This window comes from Acinonyx jubatus, chromosome B3, assembly GCF_027475565.1.
Source record: "Acinonyx jubatus isolate Ajub_Pintada_27869175 chromosome B3, VMU_Ajub_asm_v1.0, whole genome shotgun sequence".
Classification (NCBI taxonomy): Eukaryota; Metazoa; Chordata; class Mammalia; order Carnivora; family Felidae; genus Acinonyx; species Acinonyx jubatus.
In genome coordinates this window covers 6,977,877-6,997,040 of record NC_069386.1, presented here as the reverse complement: position 1 = coordinate 6,997,040, position 19,164 = coordinate 6,977,877, and the positions used below count along the sequence as shown (strand labels likewise).

The 19,164-nt window shown below is 47.2% G+C and overlaps 1 protein-coding gene across 5 annotated transcripts in view; it reads right to left on the bottom strand.

Annotated features, from left to right (window-relative positions):
* DET1 (DET1 partner of COP1 E3 ubiquitin ligase) overlaps positions 1-19,164 on the bottom strand; it is a 56,389-nt gene that overhangs the window by 12,104 nt on the left and 25,121 nt on the right. Inside the window, exons 5-6 of one of the 5 annotated variants that reach the window (XR_008298973.1) lie at positions 13,285-15,801; positions 11,027-11,788 (exon numbers count right to left, since the gene is read on the bottom strand). The exons of 2 other annotated variants lie outside the window; for them this stretch is intronic. Coding sequence is in view for 2 of the 3 variants with exons in the window: in XM_015061938.3 (XP_014917424.1) it covers positions 15,609-15,801 (193 nt within the window). In the remaining variant the exon portion in view is untranslated. Of the gene's footprint in view, positions 1-11,026; positions 11,789-13,284; positions 15,802-19,164 lie in introns of those variants that run through there. 2 more of the 5 variants (XM_027068014.2, XM_015061938.3) reach the window with 2 other exon arrangements.

Below are 19,164 nucleotides of genomic sequence, written 5' to 3'. Positions count from 1 at the left end.
CAGCACTGCGTGGGACAGCCTATCCCTTTGGGACCATCCCCTCTGTTCCTGCATGTCCAGACCACTCAGAAAATTATAGATCTTTTTTTTTTCTTTTCACTGAAATGACATCTTGACCTCACATGGCCAAAATAAAACTCTTTCCCTCTCCTTGTCTTACCTAAGGTACCTGATGCACCGCGGGCCCACTTCAGGCCAAAAATCTTTGGGCGCATCCTTGCTTCCTTTTCCTCACGCCCACGCCAAACCATCAGCTGGTCCCGGTGGCCTTACCTCCGAAACAGACCCCATTCTGACCGCTTCTCCCCATGTCTGCTACCACCCTGCTCTTGCCCAGCCCGCTGTCTTGGCCTCCCGATTGGCCTCCCTGTTTCCCATCACCCCTTCCCTCAAGCATAACCCATGTGCCACCCCAGCCAGAGTCATCTTTTTAAACCTTAAACCAGATGATGTCTCTGGTTTTAGTTTTCCTGTTTAGATTCTGCTTCATGGGCGGGAATGTAACTCCGTGAACGTAAGGGTTTGTGGATTTGGGGGGACCCAGGGTGGAAGAGAGAGCGCGCACGTAAGGAGTACTCAACAACCACTCACTGAACAAAGGCCACTAAGCCAGTATCTGGGTGGGGGGCTGGCCTCTACCTCAGTTCCCGGGGGGCTGCCCCGACCGGCTCCACACTGCTGAGCAGTACTACCCGGATGCTGACTGAGCTGTTTTCCAGAAAGATGCCATGAGAATCGTTGGAGAGCATCACATAAAGTGGGGTTTTTTTTAAAAAGTGGTTTTCTAGAATGTTTCTGGAGAAACATTTCCAAACAAGAAGTAGAAAGACTCTGGATTACCAACTAGATGAACAATAACACTCAGGAGTGGATTCCACAGTGTTACCTGGGATTCAAAACACTCGCCAGTGTCTGGTTCGGAAAGGGCACCACAGCAATGTTTCCAAAATGTGACAAAAGAATTTAGAAGGTGGGGGGTGGTTTTTTAAGTAGGTACTTTACAAATATTTACTGAACGAATCGACTGCTACTGTAATACTAAAACTTATGCCCAGCATGTCATTCATTCTAAGCTTTACAGTGTAAGAAGCAGTGATCTGGAAAGGGGTCCCTAAGGGGTCCTAGCATTCCACACACACCTCTGGTGGCTTCCCCCTCGCATTCTTCTGGCCCCGAGTTATGCAAATATTTATTGTCCTATTGTTTTGAAAGCATTTTTGACAGCTGCTTCAACCCCTCTGTGAGATGAGGCAGGAAACACAAGGGCAGACAAAACAAATGAAATCAGCAGACCCAAGTTGGAGGCGGCACAGAGGCCGGGGAAGAGACGAGAGCTGAGAGCAGGCCAGCAGAGATGGTTCACTCCAGTTACGGACTCTGGGTCCATCACTGGAGATTCACATCTTACTTTCTAGAACGGAGAAGATTCTCTGATCCAAGGTTCCCTGGCCGTCAAGAGGCAGGAGATGCCACGGCCTGAGCGTGGCCCTGTCACCTCCTGCTGCCGTGAGGACAGAGATTAGCAAGCACTAAGCCCCGAGGGCTGGGAGGCACTAGAAGAGCCAGCCAGAAGGGCGCACTCTGCGTGCCGCACGCGCTCTGTGCCTCTCCACCTGACGGTCCCTGAGGTTGCTGGGTACACCTAATCCAGCTGTCACCACGCACTCTCCCTACTCTGCAAACAACAGCTGGTCAGGGCTGGGCCCCACGGCTGCCCATCTGCCACCCGCCCTCCCTGGCCAGAGATTCATGGCTCTCTTTAAAGGCCCTTATCCCTTGGAGCATCTCTCCTTGTCCCCCTGCCTTGGATCTACGGCCCTGTTGGGGATTTTCCATCCTTCCCTCAGAGTCGCCTGTCGGCAGTGGGAGTCTCAGACACGCCACGTGCCCTCCTCTACCCCACGTCCTTCCCCAGGGCTAGGGGCTAGGGAGGGACTTAGCTGCAGACTCTGAAGTCCAATTTGAATTCCGGCTCCAGCTTTGTGACCTTCGGCAACTTGCTCAGTCTCTCTGTGCCTGAGTCCCTCATCTATAAGATGGAGACAACAACAGTAGGCACTTCGGGAAGCTCAGAGGATTAGCCGAGAGGACTCGCTAAGTTAACACACAGAAAGCATTTCATCTGGCTGAAGCGCCCAAGAAAATGGCAGCTGTTTTTAGCTCACCTGCATTCCCTCTGACCTTCCAGAAGGCCCGCTGGGCGGCAGATATCCCCTTTAACTCAAGCAGGGCTGTCAGCTCTGTTCGTGCACATGCTAATACTGATGGCCAAAGCAACGGCTTTATAACCCTCTTCAGGAAGTGTCCTGACACCCACGGAGGGAACTTAAGAATCTAGAGAAAGACTATAACATGAAAGGTCTGCACAGAGACCCCCATGCTATTCTTTTTTTTTTTTTTTTTTAAGTGTATCTATTGATTTTGAGAGAGACAGAGACAGCGTGAGCAGGGAGGGGGAGAGAGAAAGGGAGAGAGAGAATCTCAAACAGGCTCTGCACTGCCAGCCTGGAGCCCAAACAGGTCCCAAACCCACCAAATCATGAGATCATGACCTGAGCCGAAATGAAGAGTTGGATGCTCAATCGACTGAGCCACCCAGCCCCGCCGCACCTCCCCCCCCCCGCATGCTATTCTTAGTTACTTTCCCATTCTATAAAATGGGAATTATTTTACCTAATCCTCGTTACTCCAGCAGTAATTATCCAGATTCTCCATAATCGTATGCTACTCACAGTGTGCACTGTATTTGGAACAGGCAGTTTTGATAGTAAAACTTGAGTCACTGCCCCACAAGTGTGGCGGGGCCAGGGGGCGGGCAGAGCCTCAGCCGTGACACCCCTGCCAGGGGGCTGGTCTTGGCTCCCGATTGGGACTCGTGCAGTGCAGGATCCCACAAACCCAAGAAGAGGTCCAAATGCTGCGGGAGCCAAAGAAATGACAATGTCACTCGATGGCATGAAAAGCAGAGCCGTGGGAGTGAGCCCATGACCTCACTCAAGAGTGAACGGAAGGAGGCTCTGAATTCGGTGCTGTGCGACATTGCCCTCAGTTCTGTGACACCGAGTCCAGCCACAGCTTTGTTTTTCCTGGAGAAGAAAGACTCCATCTTCCACAGCCTCCCTCTGCACGGCCACCCCCGAGCCAGGCTTCCTGCTGTTCTGTGGCTCACACAACACCAAGCGTGCACCTAGAAGGTGCCTGCGGGCTGGGACAAGCCGGCCTTTGCCTCCACAGTGGGGGGACCCTGAGGTGATGGCTTCCTATTCTCACTTCATCAATAAGAAGCAGCTGGAAGGGAAGCCAGAACCAAGGGTCGTCGTCCCCCAAAGTCTCTCTAGAAATGGGAAAAGCGAAGCCTTCCCTCTCATGGGCAGAAGGACGTGAAAATGCCCGGTCAACCCTTCCAACCCTCCCTCGCACCCACCACTCCGAGAGGGTGTTGGGCACCGTGTCGGGCGTGCGGTCTCCTCCTTCATCCTCCTGACCCTTACATCAGTATTCTTGTGCATATATATAGGTGGAGAAACTGAGGCTGAGAAGGGGTGGAGTCAGAATCCTAGAGGCCACACTCTCAGCCCTCACTAGACTCCCTCCCTCGGGAGTGCCGGGTGAGTCTGCCCTCCAGCCCTGTCCCTCCCTCACTCTCCCCTACACTCAGGCCATCTGAACACCCACTCCTGCCTCAGTCTTTCATGGGGTCCTCGCCTCCTTTGCTGTCTGGCCCGGCCGTGCAGGAGAGTAGCTCAGGCATCAGACCTCGAGAGAACTGGATTCACACCCTGACTTTCCCACGCACTGCGTGTGTTATTTGGAGCAAGTTAAGTCTCCGGGCCTCGACGGGCTCCTGTGAAAACAGGAGTAATGTTACTTCCCACACAGCGCTGCTGTTTAGAGAGGTGGGATTGCACAGCAGGGCAGTCACGGGTGGAGCCCAGGACAGTCAGTTCTCAACACGAGCTTTGGAACCAGGCCACTCAGGCTCCCATCTCCACTCTCCCACCCAGTGACCAAGGGCCAGGGGCCAAGTGATCCGGAAATGCCTCCTAATCTCTCCTTCCTGGTCTTCCAAGTGCTAACCACAACAGTTTCTGCTTCATGAGGTTGTCGTGAGGATTTAAGGAGTTAATGAACGTGTAGTTTAAATACCATGCTGGGCACACAGTGACCCATCGATTGAGTCTAGCTATTGTTATTGTATTTTCTTCTCAACAAGAACACTCCCCTGGGTGATCTTGGCCCTTCGATCCTGACCTGCAGGCTAGAGCTCTGGTTCTCCAGGCTCATTACGCACCCTCCGGTGGATGCCTCACTGGGCGTCCCACAGCCTGCCAACTGTGTCTGGTACTTTCTCTTCCACAACAGCCTCTTCCTGGGTCCCTGGTCTTGGTCGGGCACTGCCCCGTCCCACCTGCCTAACTCATCCCTACCTGATCTTCCCCCAGCCCCCACGTACAACTGCTCACCCCCTCCCCACCCCTGGGTCACTGCCAGACCTCCAGTGCTCCTGACCACCCCCCCACAGGCCACAGGGCACAGAGGCCTGGTCAAGTGTGCTGGGTGGGCCCAGGACCGGGGCCGGATCAAGCACAGAGATGGTCCTCATCTGAGAGGCAGCAACTCGGAGAGAAGCCAAGTTTTCAACCGGCTTTGCCATCCAACAGGAGCTGTCGGCCTGAGCGCTGACTCTGGGCCACACGGCGCCGAGCCTCCACCTGACGTTCCAGGGTCAGCCGCCAGATGTACGGAGCTAGTCAGGTGGGAGAACGCAGGAACCAGGTGGGCAGGAGAAGCCGTGAGAAGCAGGCTGGGCGCAGAGGACGGGAGGCCCACCCTGCAGGGTTTCTGCACCTATGAAGGCAGTTCTGTTCTCCGCCTGGGGTGTGACAGGGAGGACCCCAAAGAGCCCTTACACAGATATTTCACTTCCTCTGTCACCTCAACAGCCTGTTCCCCAGCCCCTCCCTATCTCCTGACTGCCCTCACCAGATCAAATCCACTCTGCAGCCGGAGTGGTCAGGAAACACAAATCTGACACATGGTTTCACGATGACACTCCTCAGGGCCAAGTGCAAGCCCTCAGCAGAACCACCCCCTCAGGTGCTCTTGGCCTTGGGGAATTGAAGGTCTGCTGTGCCAGTCCCCAAGCAGGCCAAGCTCTGTGACTCCAGCCTCTGGCGGGGTCCCCTCCTCTTCCCTCTCCCCTCCTCTCCCCTTTCCTCACCAGGCTAACCCCCGTCTTCCTTCGGAATTGGGCTCAGGCAGCATCTCTGCCAGAAGCTGGCCCCGTGTGGGTCAGGCACTCAGGGTGTCTGCTCCCAGGCCCCTGGCGCACCCGTCTGTCTCTCAGCTGCTTTCAAGGAATCCCGCAGCCTATCTCCTTGGGTCTGTTCAGCCCAGCGCCCAGCTCAGCTCTGACACTCAGAAGCAGCTCAAGAAATGTCTGTGGAACGATGAGTAAATACAAGGGGGGCCCTGCAGGTGCAGCCTCCCTCACCACTGTGGGTGCAGAAGGGCGTGGGGCTCACACACACAACGGGCTGATGGATGGGCAAAGTGGGGTTACACAAGCCAGCCTGTGGGCCTCCTGATGGCAACACGGCTATTTTACAAATCCTCAAAACTGTAAAAACACCACGTATGCTACATAAAGCATGTCACTGAGCAACACCTCATCTCAAAAACGTCCAGTCTGTGGCCTCTGCGGAAGAAGCATCTGGGAGGAACCAGGGCCTCAAGTCAGGCAGCTGAGCAGCCACCTCTCAGACCCCTTAAGGAATGGCAAGTTCAGGTTCAGGGTGGTGGCTGCCACTGACCTCTATCTCCCCATGCCCTCTTCCCAAAGCCCCAGGAAACCCAGAGCAGTTAGTGGGCCAGTTGGAGTGAAGGTTTCCTTTTGCCCTTGTCCAAGATGGGGTGCTCCCAGGGCACCCCCAAGTCCATTCTGAAAGGCAGGCTCTGCTTACTATGGGGTGAGATCATCTCTCTTCCCCAAAGTCTCTCAGCTGCACTTCATAATCCCAATGGACCTTTCTAGACCATGTTGCTCTACCTGTGTTATAGCTGGTGATATTCTTGCTGTCTGCTCTGATCATGCACTCGAAGGATGGGTGGGGTGGGCAGTTCAAGGGTCATGAGGTTTTAGCACCACATCTGGCTTTGCAGGAATAACAGGTTCAGATCATTTGCTTCTTTTAGAGAATTAGCCCTGGACCCAGGGACCCTTTGCCCCATGCCCCCACCCCAGGCTGTGACAGCAGGTGGACTGGCCAACCGCCACCCCCCACTTGTCTGGAGAGAAGCAATCCGATGTGAGCACTGCATGTTGCTAGGGAGCCACTGGCAACAGCTGGCTGCGAAATAAGTCGTGTCCTTGGGAAAGCATGTTCCTGGCCGCTAATTAAATGCTGCTGCAGCCTCTTTCTTCAGGGAGCTATAGAAATGTGCTGAATTAATGCAGGCAGGAGCAGGCAGGGAGCAGCGGGTTCACCATCCTGCTAAGGCCCCTCCTGGCTATACAGGGAAAAGGCTCAGGGGGCTGCAATGAAATTGCCGAGCCCCCAGGGGCTAGTAAAGAAAATTGTGGCCTCAGACTATGAGGCTCAACTAGCCCACAGAGTGCCTACCTAATACCATCCCGGCTGCTACAGGTGAATTCACTGGCTAAACACTTTTTTTTTTTTAACTCTTTAAATCCCACTTCTGAGTATATATCCAAAAGAATGGAAAGCAGGATCTCCAAGATATATTTGTATACTCATGGTCACAGAAGCACTATTCACGATAGCCGAGAGCAACACATACGTGTCCACACAGGGGTGAATGGATAAACAAAGGGTGGTATACACGTACATGTAATGGAATATTATTCAGCCTTGAAAATGAAGGAAGTTCTTTCTTTTTAATGTTTATTTATTTTGAGAGAGAGAGAGAGAGAGAGCATGAGCAGGGGAGGGGCAGAGAGAGAGGGAGACAAGAGAATCCCAAGCAAGCTCCCCTACTGCCAGTGCAGAGCCTGACGCGAGGCTCAATCCCACAAACTGTGAGATCGTGACCTGAGCCAAAATCAAGAGTCATACACTTAACCAACTGAGCCACCCGGGAGCCCCGACAATGAAGGAAATTCTGACATAGGCTACAACATGGACAAACCTTGAGGACATTTTGCTAAGTGACATTCACCAGTCACAAAAAGACACCAGGAAATGGCAAATACCATATGATTCCACTTACAGGACGTAACGAGTCATACTCATAGAAAGAAAGCACAACGGTGGTTGCCAGGGGCTGGGCGAGGGAGAAATGGGAATTATTGCATAATGGGGACAGAGTTTCAGTTTTGCAAGATGAACCAACTGCCGAGATTGATGGCACAAAAATGTGAATATATTTAGCAATACTGAACTGCACGTAAATAAGTAAGCTGGTAAATTTGATGGTCTGTGCTTTATACCCCAACTAAAAATTGAACAAAACTCATTAAAAATTTTAAGTAATACGTGTTCACAGTTAAAGGATTACAGAGATAAAAGAAATAAGCTAGAGAGTAAATGTCCACATTCCCTTGCCCCCACGTCTGCTCTCCAGAAGTAATTATTGTTAATAGCATCTTCAGTATGTTTTCAAAAGTGTTCTACGACTCCATGACTATGTATATATTTAATATCTATAGTGACCTCAATTTCAGCACAGATTTTTTTTAATTTAAAAAAAAATGTGTTTTCACATTAAATACAGTTGTTCAATTATTACAGCTCAAAGAGCTTTCCAAATCAATATGTATGGACTTGCCTCATTATTTTTCACAGCTGTATCAGCTCCGATTTTATGGACAGAGCTTGTAATTCATTTTGTCTGTCCTCTATCAATGCACATCTAGTAGTTTCCACTTTTTCACAGTGGAAAAGTTACAATGAAATGGCCTTGTGCATGTCTTGCTCACATATGCAAATGTTTTGTCCTAATGCACAGAATTTAACTGGGTTTCAAAATATGAATATTTACGAAGACACTGCTCTTTTGTCCTTCAAGAAGTTTCAATCAGTTTACTCCCCCAACAGTAGGGGAGAGCACCCTACGCTCTTGACAACATGGCATCATCAAACACTTAACCTTCGCTAATCTGATGGGTGAAAAATAAATGTCACATTTTTTTTATGTAAGTCATAATGGTTTATTGATAGGATGCCACTATCATATATTCTCTTTATAGGTTATTGTTTCTTTTCTTGTTTTTCTTTTTTTTTTCTGCTTTAAATTTTTTATTTTTTAAATTTACACCCAAATTAGTTAGCATATAGTGCAATGATTTCAGGAGTAGATTCCTTAATGCCCCTTACCCATTTAGCCCATCCCCCCCCGCAACCTCTCCAGTAACCCTCTGTTTGTTCTCCATATTTAAGTCTCTTATGTTTTGTCCTCCTCCCTGTTTTTATATTATTTTTGCTTCCCTTCCCTTATCTTCATCTGTTCTGTGTCTTAAAGTCCTCATATGAGTGAAGCCCTATGATATTTGTCTTTCTCTCACGGACTAATTTTGCTTAGCATAATGCCCTCTAGGTCCATCCACATAGTTGCAAATGCAAATGAATGCATAGTTCATTCTTTTTGGTTGCCGAGTAATACTCCATTGTATACATATATATACCACATCTTCTTTATCCATTCATCCCTCGATGGACATTTGGGCTCTTTCCATACTTTGGCTATTGTTGATACTGCTGCTATAAACATTGGCGGGGGTGATGTACCCCTTCAAAACAGCACACCCGTATCCCCTGGATAAATGCCTAGTAGTGCAATTGCTGGGTCGTAGGGTAGTTCTATTTTTAGTTCTTTGATAAACCTCCATACTGTTTTCCAGAGTGGCTGCACCAGCTTGCATTCCCACCAACAATGCAAAAGAGATCCTCTTTCTCCACATCCTCGCCAACATCTGTTGTTGCCTGAGTTGTTAATGTTAGCCATTCTTACAGGTGTAAGGTGGTATCTCATTGTGGTTTTGATTTGTATTTCCCTGATGATGAGTGATGTGGAGCATCTTTTCATGTGTCGGTTGGCCATCTGGATGTCTTCTTTGGAGAAGTGTCTATTCATGTCTTTTGCCCATGTCTTCACTGGATTATTTATTTATTGTGTGTTGAGTTTGATAAGTTCTTTATTGATTTTGAATACTAACCCTTTATCTGATATGTCATTTGCAAATATCTTCTCCCATTCTGTCAGTTGCCTTTTAGTTTTGCTGATTGTTTCCTTCGCTGTGCAGAAGCTTTTTATTTCGATGAGGTCCCAGGTCCCAGTAGTTCATTTTTGCTTTTGTTTCCCTTGCCTCCGGAGACGTGTTGAGTAAGAAGTTGCTACGGCCAAGATCAAAGAGGTTTTTGCCTGCTTTCTCCTTGAGGATTTTGATGGCTTCCTGTCTTACATTGAGGTCTTTCATCCATTTTGCATTTATTTTCGTGTATGGTGTAACAAAGTGGCCCAGGTTCATTTTTCTGCATGCCGTTGTCCAGTTTTCCCAGCACCACTTGCTGAAGAGACTGTCTTTATCCCACTGGATATTCTTTCCTGCTTTGTCAAAGATTAGTTGGCCATACGTTTGTGGGTCCATTTCTGGGTTCTCTATTCTGTTCTGTTGATCTGTTTGTTTTTGTGCCATAAATGTCACATTTTCATATAGCTGTTGACCACGTGTATGTATTTTTTCTGTGAACACTCTGCTAATAAGATTCTTTGCCCATTTTTAACTGGGGATTGTTCATCTTTTATATTTTAAAAATGTTTTACACTAAGAAAATCAATCCTTTGGTAAATGTGTTGTCATTTGTCATGTGACTTTGTTTTGATAATTGTTATGCAAAAGTTTCCACTTGTATATGTTCAATTTGTTTTAATGTTTATTTTTGAGAGAGAGAGAGAGAGAGAGCGAGCGCGCGAGCATGGGCAGGGGAGGGGCAGAGACCGAGATGGAGAGAAAGTATCCCAAGCAGGCTCCATGCTCAGTGTGGAGCCCAGTGTAGGGCTCGATCTCACCAACTGTGAGATCATGACCTGAGCTGAAATCAAGAGTTGGACGCTTAACTGAGTCACCCAGGAGCCCTGAAAACCAGTATTTATCTAATGCAATGCTTTTCAGCCTTCCAAAGCTAATCCCCCTATCTGATAAGCAGGAAAATCTCATGTCCCTCCAAGATTTGGGGGAGATGTGTCTCAGTTATGAATCCACCTTCCGCATAACCTCATAAGATTTTAACTTTCTGCAATTTGTAATGTGAAAACTTACACAGTTTTTCATTCTCCCAATAAAAATCTCAACTAATTTTTTCAAAATTTCTGTCAAGATTCTAACATGCCCAGGGGCGCCTGGGTGGCTCAGTCGGTTGGGCGTCCGACTTCGGCTCAGGTCATGATCTCACTGTCCGTGGGTTCGAGCCCCGTGTCGGGCTCTGTGCTGACTGCTCAGAGCCTGGAGCCTGTTTCGGATTCTGTGTCTCCCTCTCTCTCTGACCCTCCCCCGTTCATGCTCTGTCTCTGTCTCAAAAATAAATAAATGTTAGAAAAAAAAATTAAAAAAAAAAAAAAGATTCTAACATACCCATGACCTCAATTTTATCTGTAACCTACCCTGAGTTGATAATCACTTTTCAGATAAGCTATATTCTTAAAAATTTTAACCAAAATGACATTAAAACATTTCTTTAAAAATAATTGACTGTGGAAGGGGTGCCTGGGTAGTCAGTCGGTTGGGTGTCTGACTCTTGATTTTGGCGCAGGTCACAATCTCATTGGGCTCCGCACTAAGCATGGAACCTGCTTAAGATTCTCTCTCTCCCTTTGCCCCCTCCCCCATTCACGCTCTCTTCTCTCTCTAAAATAAAAATAAAATAAAACAAAATAAACTGACTGTGAAAAACAATCTAAAGGTAATTTATTTTCAATAACATATCCCTCCTTAAGGACAGACTTCAAACCTCATTACACATGTCCCCCCGCCCCCCGAAAAACCCTTTAAAGATGAGGGAGAAGAAACTGAGTGTGAAAACCACCTTTATTTTACTTCTGGGTTCCCCCATTCAGAATATTTCCATTCCCTCCGTTTTTTAAATTTTCCTTTTAGTAGAAATATAGACCCCTCTCTGTTCTTTCAACAATTAATTAAAGTGAAGTGACAGTCTCCTCTCCTAATCCTGGGAAATTAATACTAAGTTTGGAAGACACACAGTAGTTGAAGACCAGGAGATCTCTCTCTGGTCTCAGGACGATGAATGGGACGCACAGCATGGGGCCTGGGAACTCGGCTTCTGCTGGCAGGGCCAGGTGGCAGTTTCAGGCAGCTGTCCTGTGGATCTGTAAGTGCTCCCTGGGGGGGGACGGAACTCCATCATCAGAGTTAATAAAACAGGACACAGAGAAGCCTGGGCTCCCACCGCACAACAACCCACCCCTTGGCTCCTTCCTCCCACCTCCGCATTCAGACACTGGTTATCTGGAAGCTTCCCCGATGGCACGACGACACCCCTCATTTTACGGGATCTCTCGGACACCGCAGATTTTACACGGCAACCTCATGTCTACAAGCTTGTCGGCTCCATTGTTCCAGTAACATTTTGCTCACTTTGAGTCACCGTGTCACGTTTTGGTAATTCTTGCAATATTCCAAACTTTTCCATTGTTATTATATTTGTTGTGGCAATCTGTGATGAGTGATCTTTGATGTTACATAATTGTTTTGTCGTGTGTTCTGACTGCTCCATCAACCAGTTGTCCCCCTCTTTCTCACTCTCCCTGATTCCTGAAACACAACAATATTGAAATGAGGCCAATTAGTAACCCTACAGTGGCCTCTAAGTGTCTGTGTGAAAGGAAGAGTCACACATCTCTCACTTGAAATCAGAAGCTGGAAATGATTAACCTCAGTGAGGAAGGCATATTGAAAGCTGAGAGAAGCCAAAAGCTAGGCCTCTTGCCCCAAACAGGCAAGTTGTGAATGTAAAGGAAAAATTCTTGAAGGACATTAAAAGTGCTACTCCAGTGAACACACACATAAGAGAAACAGCCTCACTGCTGACAAGGAGAAAGTCTTCGTGGCCTGCAGAGAAGATCCAACCGGCCACAACCTTTCCTGGGGGCAAAGCCTAATCCAGAGCAAGGCCCTCACTCTCTTCACTTCCGTGAAGGCTGAGAGAGGTAGGGAAGCCACAGAAGACAGGTTGGAAGCTAGCAGAGGTTGGTTCGTAAGGTTTAAGGGAAGACAAGACACCTTCTCCATAACATGAAACTACAAGGCGAAGCAGCGAGTGCTGATGTAGAAGCTCCAGCAAGTTCTCCAGAAGCTCCAGCTGTGATCGTTAATGAAGGTGGCTCCACCAAACAACAGATTTTCAGTGTGGATGCAACGGCCTTATATCACAAGAAGATGCCATCTAGGACTTTCTTAGCTGGAGAGAAGTCAACGTCTGGCTTCAAAGGACAGGTTGACTCTGTCGGTAGGGGCTAATGCAGCTGCTGGCTTCAAGTGGAAGCCTGTGCTCATGTGCCACTCTGAAAATCCTAGGGCCTTTAAGAATTATGCTCAACCTACTCTGCCTGTGCTCTGTCAATGATGTAACAAAGTCCGGACAGTACATCTGTTTACAACATGGTACACGAAATACTGCAAACCCAAATACTGTTGAGACCTAGTGCTCAGAAAAAAAAAGATTCCTTTCAAAATATTGCTGCTCGTTGACAATGCATCTGGTCACCCAAGAATTCTGACGGAGATGTACGAGACTGATGTTGTTTACACGCCTACTAACACAACATCCATTCTGCAGCCCATGATCCAGACATAATTTCAACTTTCAGGTCTTATTATTTAAGAAATACATTTTGTAAGGCTACGGCTGCCACAGATAGGGATTCCTCTGACGGATCTGGGCAAGTAAATTGAAAACCTTCTGGAAAGGCTTCACCATTCTGGATGCCAATAAGAACATTCATGATTCATGAGAAGAGGTCAGAATACCAACACGAACAGGAGTTTGGAAGAAATTGATCCCAACCCTCCTGGATGACTTTGAGGGGTTCAAGACTTCAGGAGAGGAAGTCACTGCAGATGTGGTGGAAACAGCAAGAGAACAGGAAGCGGAGCCTGAAAATGGGATTGAATTGATGAAATCTCATGATCAAACTGTAACAGATGAAGAGTTGCTTCTTGGGAAGAGCACAGAAAGCGGTTCCCTGAGACAGCGCCTCCTCCTGGCGGAGGAGATTGTTGAAATGACAACAAAGGATTTGGAATATTACCTACACTCAGCTGACAGCGCAGTGGCGGGTTTTGAGAAGACTCCAATTTTGAAAGAAGCTCTGCTGTGGGAAAAAGTCATCAAATGGCATCACCAGCTACAGAGAAATCGTTTGTGATAGAAGAGTCCATTGATGCAGCAAACTTCTCCGTTGTCTTATTTTGAAAATTGCCACAGCCACCCCAACCTTCAGCGGCCACCAGTCAGCACCGTCGACATTGAGGCAAGACCCTCCACCAGCAAAAATATTACAGCTCACTGAAAGCTCAGGTGGCAGCATTTTTTAGCGACATTTTTAAAATCAAGGTATGTGCATTGTTTTTTTTTTAGACATAATGCTGCTGCACACTTAACAGACTATTGCATGGTGTAAATACAGCTTTTATACACACAGGGAAACAAAAGCATTCATTTGACTTGCTTTATTGTGATATCCATTTTACGGCAGTGCTGGGGAACCAAACCGGCACTATCTCTGAGGTACGGCTGTATTCAGAAATATTTTCAGACTAGAAACGGTTGGGGCTATGACACGAATTCTTATATTCCTAGTTCCTGGCACTTAGTAGGTCCTCAAAACATTTTTAATACATAAATTGAACAAATAAGCCAACCAACATACTCGTGTGAAGAGGGAGAAATATGTGGATTTTCAACCTTAATCAAAAATATCCTTATTGGTCATACCCCTCTAAGGGAGGGAGTGGATACAGAGGCGCTGAAACGTAAGAATTCCCTGTGAATGTTATTGGTAATCAGTGAAACCCCAGTTTAGATCTCTATCAATCCAGGATTTAAGTGAATTCTGACACAGGCTGGATTAGTTTTACCTGCTATTAACTAGTAATGATGGGCAAATCACTTAGCGTCTCGGAGATTAGTTTCCTTATTTATAAAACGAGGGTAATATGGCCTTTTTCAAATATAAGGTGTCATATTGCAAAATACGCCATTATTTATGTGTGTTCATCAGATATTGTTACATAGCAAATTGCCCCCCCCCCCAAACTCAGCAGCTTAAAACCACATTTATCTCACAGGCTTTCTGAGAGTCAAGAATCTGGAAGTGGCTTGGCTGGGTGGTTCTTGCTCAGGGTTTCTCATGAGGCTGCAGTCATCCGCAGGCTTGACTGAGGCTGGAGGACCCGCTTCCAAGGTATCTCTCTCCCATGGCTATTAGCAAGAAGCCAAGTGGGTCTCTCCAGAAGGCTGTCCGAATGTCCTCATGACAGGACAGCTGGTCTCCCCCAGAGTGAGCGGTTGAAGCGGGGGGTAGAGTGGATGTAGAAGCCTGGCCCCAAGATGCCGTTTATAAACCGAGGCTTGAAAGTGACACACTCACACTTCCGCTTGTGTCGTTTTGGTCACATGGACCAACCCAGATACAATGTGGGAGGGAACTACCTAAGAGCATGAATCGAGGAGGCGGAATCACTGCAGGACATCCCGGAAGCGGGCTACCAACCATGCGGCACTAACAAAGGAACCTAGATAATCGTACCATGACGACGCTTAATACTTAGGACATTTTGTACTGTATTAACCGTACCTTTTATTTTCTGATGCTTTGACCTATTAGGACCTCACTGACCTTACAGGGACTGCCCCTCCCAGGGTCAGCTAACTCCTAGAGACAGCAAACAACTCCCTGGGAGTGTGCCGTTACACGCACACCAACCAATCCGGAGCCAATGCCCCAACCACCTCCTATATGGTGCCCTCACACTCTGGGCCACTATCCAGCTGCCCTAATCACCTCAGAGCCAGGTATCAGACAACTAGGGCCAGCCCCTATGTCGCAGAGCTCACCGAAATTACTCAGATTAGCCAATCCCAAGCCTTCTCAGCCTGGCTTGCCTGTTGTAGAAACCACAATAAAGGCTCTCACCCACATTTTCCCCTGGCTCCTCAACCTCCCGATTGACCCAGCTGCCTCCCCATGGGGCCTGATATGCCCTGCCCCATTTCTAGAGATGTGTAGGTAAAACAGACTTCTTCCTTCATGACAGTCATTTCCATCTCTGTGTGTCTTACCGTATGGAGTTAAAACAAACCCTACTAGTACCCTTAAAACATATACATGTTCAAAGAGCATTTTAGGCCTTTTTTTTTTTTTTTTTTTTTTTGGATTTAGAGGTATTAGGGGCACACTGAAGAACATCCAGTGTCATTAGTATTTCTCATTCGACTTAGGTTCTAGTTTTCGTTTTCTTTCTATTTTGAATCATGTGCCCCTGGAAGTGAACCGGCTTCTGCTCAGAGTCAGCAGGAAGTTTCTGACCAGTTCACACCTTAATGATTAGTCCTGTGCTTTGCATGAATTGGTCACACAAGGCCTCTCGTTGCATTACAACTTCTTCCATTTATTCCGAGGCCTGTGACAGTCTCCCCTTCCTTCACTTGCCTTGTTGGTTGTTTGACAGGCGGTCCTTTTCCACGAAACTCAGTATGCCAGTAAAACTTCGTTTGCCAGTGGTTATCTTTCTCTCTTAGTTCCAAAAAGCACTTGGTGGCTGCTCTGCAAAAAAATGTGGCCTCACGTTCATTCCTTCAGTGGCAAACATTTGCTTCGCTGATACCAAAATTAACCACACTGCTCGGCTCCTGTACCTTTCTGTATATAAAATAACCTTTCAACACCAAATCCTAGGATAATCTTTTTGTAGACACTCCAAAGAGCATGGACACTTAACACATGTGGTATCCCCAGCACACATTACTCAACAGCAAGGAGGACAATGTGAAGAGCATGCTCAGTGTGAACCTGCACAGGCGACGACAGCGGTGACGTTGTGGTTGCCGACTGACACTGACGAGATCCCCATATTGGATACACTCCAATTTTGAAAAATGCATCTCAGAATCGATGAAATGAAGGAATACCTTCCAATATAAGGTGCTTACCTAGCTCCTGACCCCAGAGTGAGCACTTAGTAAACGTTCACGATCAACGACAACAAACTGTCAGCAAACAAGGCTCCTTTGAATCCAATGTATTTGGCCTCAAAGAGGGTTAGGGATGTTCTGGTCTTCTCAGAACGGAGACTGTGGTGGCAGAATGGCACCCCCTCAAAAGCCACCGGTGTCCTGTGTAGGGGCTGGGCCTAGAGAAGGGGCAAGCTTGTGTTTCTGGATCAGCAAGGAACAGAGAGGCACCACCAGGGCTGGGTGCGGTCTCTGTGACATTAAGGAGGCGGGGGGAGCCTCCCCCACAGGCCAGGAAATCTAGGGAGAGAATGGAAGCTAGGATTTATTGGCTACTTCCTGTATGAAGAGCTTCAACTAATACTCATTTACTGCTCACATCAGCCCTGCCGGGCAGACGTTACCCCGTTTTACAGAGAAATTGAAACTCGGTAAAATTCTTATTATCAAGCAAGCCCAAGGATACAGAGCTAGCAGGTGACAGGGACAGGCCCCACTCATAAGCCTGACCTGTTCCCATAGTTCTGTCAGGACAACGTGGGTAAAGAATGAGTCCTACTATGCATCTCTCTATCCTCCCATGTTATTTCTGCCTCTGGTAATCAAATGTTGTATGATGGAGCGAGTCTTCAGAATTTTTCCTTTCTTTGCTTTCTCTTTTTTCTTTTTTTAAACAACAGAGGGTTATAGCTATAAAGGGTATACACTGAGCAGATTGATGTTGTAAACAAAATTGCCCTCTGGAACATCAAAATCATTTAATATGCTCAATTCCTTTCGAAGCACGTATTGCAGAGAACCGTTATGCTGATTACCAATAATTATAATCCATTCATTAAGAAAAGTCTCCAAGGGTTTCTACAAAGGAACACTTCATGGCTGAGATGCAGTTACTCTGTGTACTTGAAAAATAATGAAGCTACCGTTCTTTTAAAAATTATCTAATTTAGGCTTTTCACTGATTTAATACTGTGCTTCTCTACAAGGACTCTGAATGAAAGAGACTAAATTTAAATGGAGCCTTTCTCTCAAAGGCCCAGAACGGCTTGGCCCTGATCATTGACACATCAGCCCCTGCAGAATAGGGATAAGAAGAGAGTTCCAGGCAAGAATTTAGATCTGAAAGATAAATCCCCTGAAGTCTCTGCTTTTCTTAAACATTTTTGGTTCCAAAGAGCTTGATTCTCCAAAGATTCTTGAAGTTCACTGGATATCTGTAGAAAGAAGGCACTAGAATTTACTGAGAGGGGCCTAAAATCCTTTAGAAACAAAGTTAATATAAACACACAGGGGTTGTGAACTTCATATGGCTCAAGTGCTCAATGAGCTCAGTGCTTTATCGCTCATTTTAGTTACATCCTTTTAGCTATAAGAAACACCCAGGCCAGTACAGGTATGGCTGAAGGGGGCTAACAGAGAGCCAGGAATCTTACTGAAATCAGAGAACAGGAGTCATAATTGGGCCTTTTCAAACCCTACCCAGCCAGCAGGAACTTCCTGACTCTTTCCACGGAGGACCTGCCTTTCTCTTTGCATCTATTAATTTGCTTTCAATTATAAGAAACAACAACAACAACAACAAATCAATTCAAAGTGGCTTAAACAGTATGGAAGCTTACTGTCTCCCAGAAGCAGAAACCCAGATGTAGGATGGGTTATAGGGTTGAGTGATCCAGCCAACCAACTACGTTATCTACGATCCGGGTTCTTTCCTCTCTACTCTGCCATCCAGTTCAGCTCCCTCCTCAGGGAATTTAAAAAAAAAAAATTTTTTTTTTTTTTTTTTTACCATTTGTTTATTTTTGAGAGAGAGAGCGAGAGTGAGCATGAGCAGGGGAGGGGCAGAGACAAAGGGAGATACAGAATCCAGAGCAGGCTCCAGGCTCCGAGCTGTCAGCACAGAGCCCCATGTGGGGCTTGAACTCACAGGCCACAAGATCATGACCTCAGCCGAAGTGGGACACTTAACCGACTGAACTTCCCAGGCACCCCTGGCTGATTCTTTTTGAATAGGATCATTGGGTGGTGGGTTGTGGAACTGTGGGCCACAAGGTTCCTCACAGACATTTTCAAAAGAGAAATGTTTCCCCCACAGTTCGAGAAACCTCTGTCATTGACCTGACAGAAGTCACACGACATTCGTAAACTAACCCCTTCTGCCAGCTGGTCTTGACCTAGTTCTAGTCACTAACACGGAGTAAGGGATCACCACGGTTGGTAAGGCAAAGGCAGATATGTGGGCGCCAGGGGGAGAGGTAGGGGCTGGAAAAAAGGAAAACTGGAAATAGTTCCTAAGTTATTGCCTGCAGTAAATGGGTAAACGCTGAAGCCATCTGGAAACTCTGGGAGGAAAACAATGGGTTAGAGGTGGGGAGTGAGACTCAAGAGCCCAGTTTTGGAGATGCTGGTTTTGAAATGCCTATTAGATATTCAAATGAAGATGCCAGGTAAGCCATGGGATATATGAATCTGGAGGTCCAGGAAGGCATCAGGGCTGGGGTTATAATTTTGAGAATCATCAGCATATAGCTAGAATATAAAACCAGGGAAATGGACAAATCAATTAAAGAAATGGTATACCGAGGAAATGAGGAGAGAATCCAAGGCCAAGGGCTGGGGCACTCTAGCATCTAAAGGTAGAGCCGAGAAGCCAGCAAAGGGGACCAACGAGCAACCATCAGCAAGGCAGGAAGGAAACCAGAAACTCGTACTGTCCCGGAAACCAAGAAAGGCAAGTGCTTCCTGACAGAGAGAGAAATGAATTATGCCCGATGTCGGGCGGCTGGGCACAAAAGGGATGAGAGGTGTGTGCTGAACTGGCAACATGGAGTCCCTGGTGGCTGGGACAAGTGCCGTGTCAGTGGAGGGGGGACTAAAACCCATCTGGGCTGAGGAAAAACAGGACGTGGTTTGGTGAAAACATTTAATTTAAACAACTCCTTTGAGAAGTTTTTCT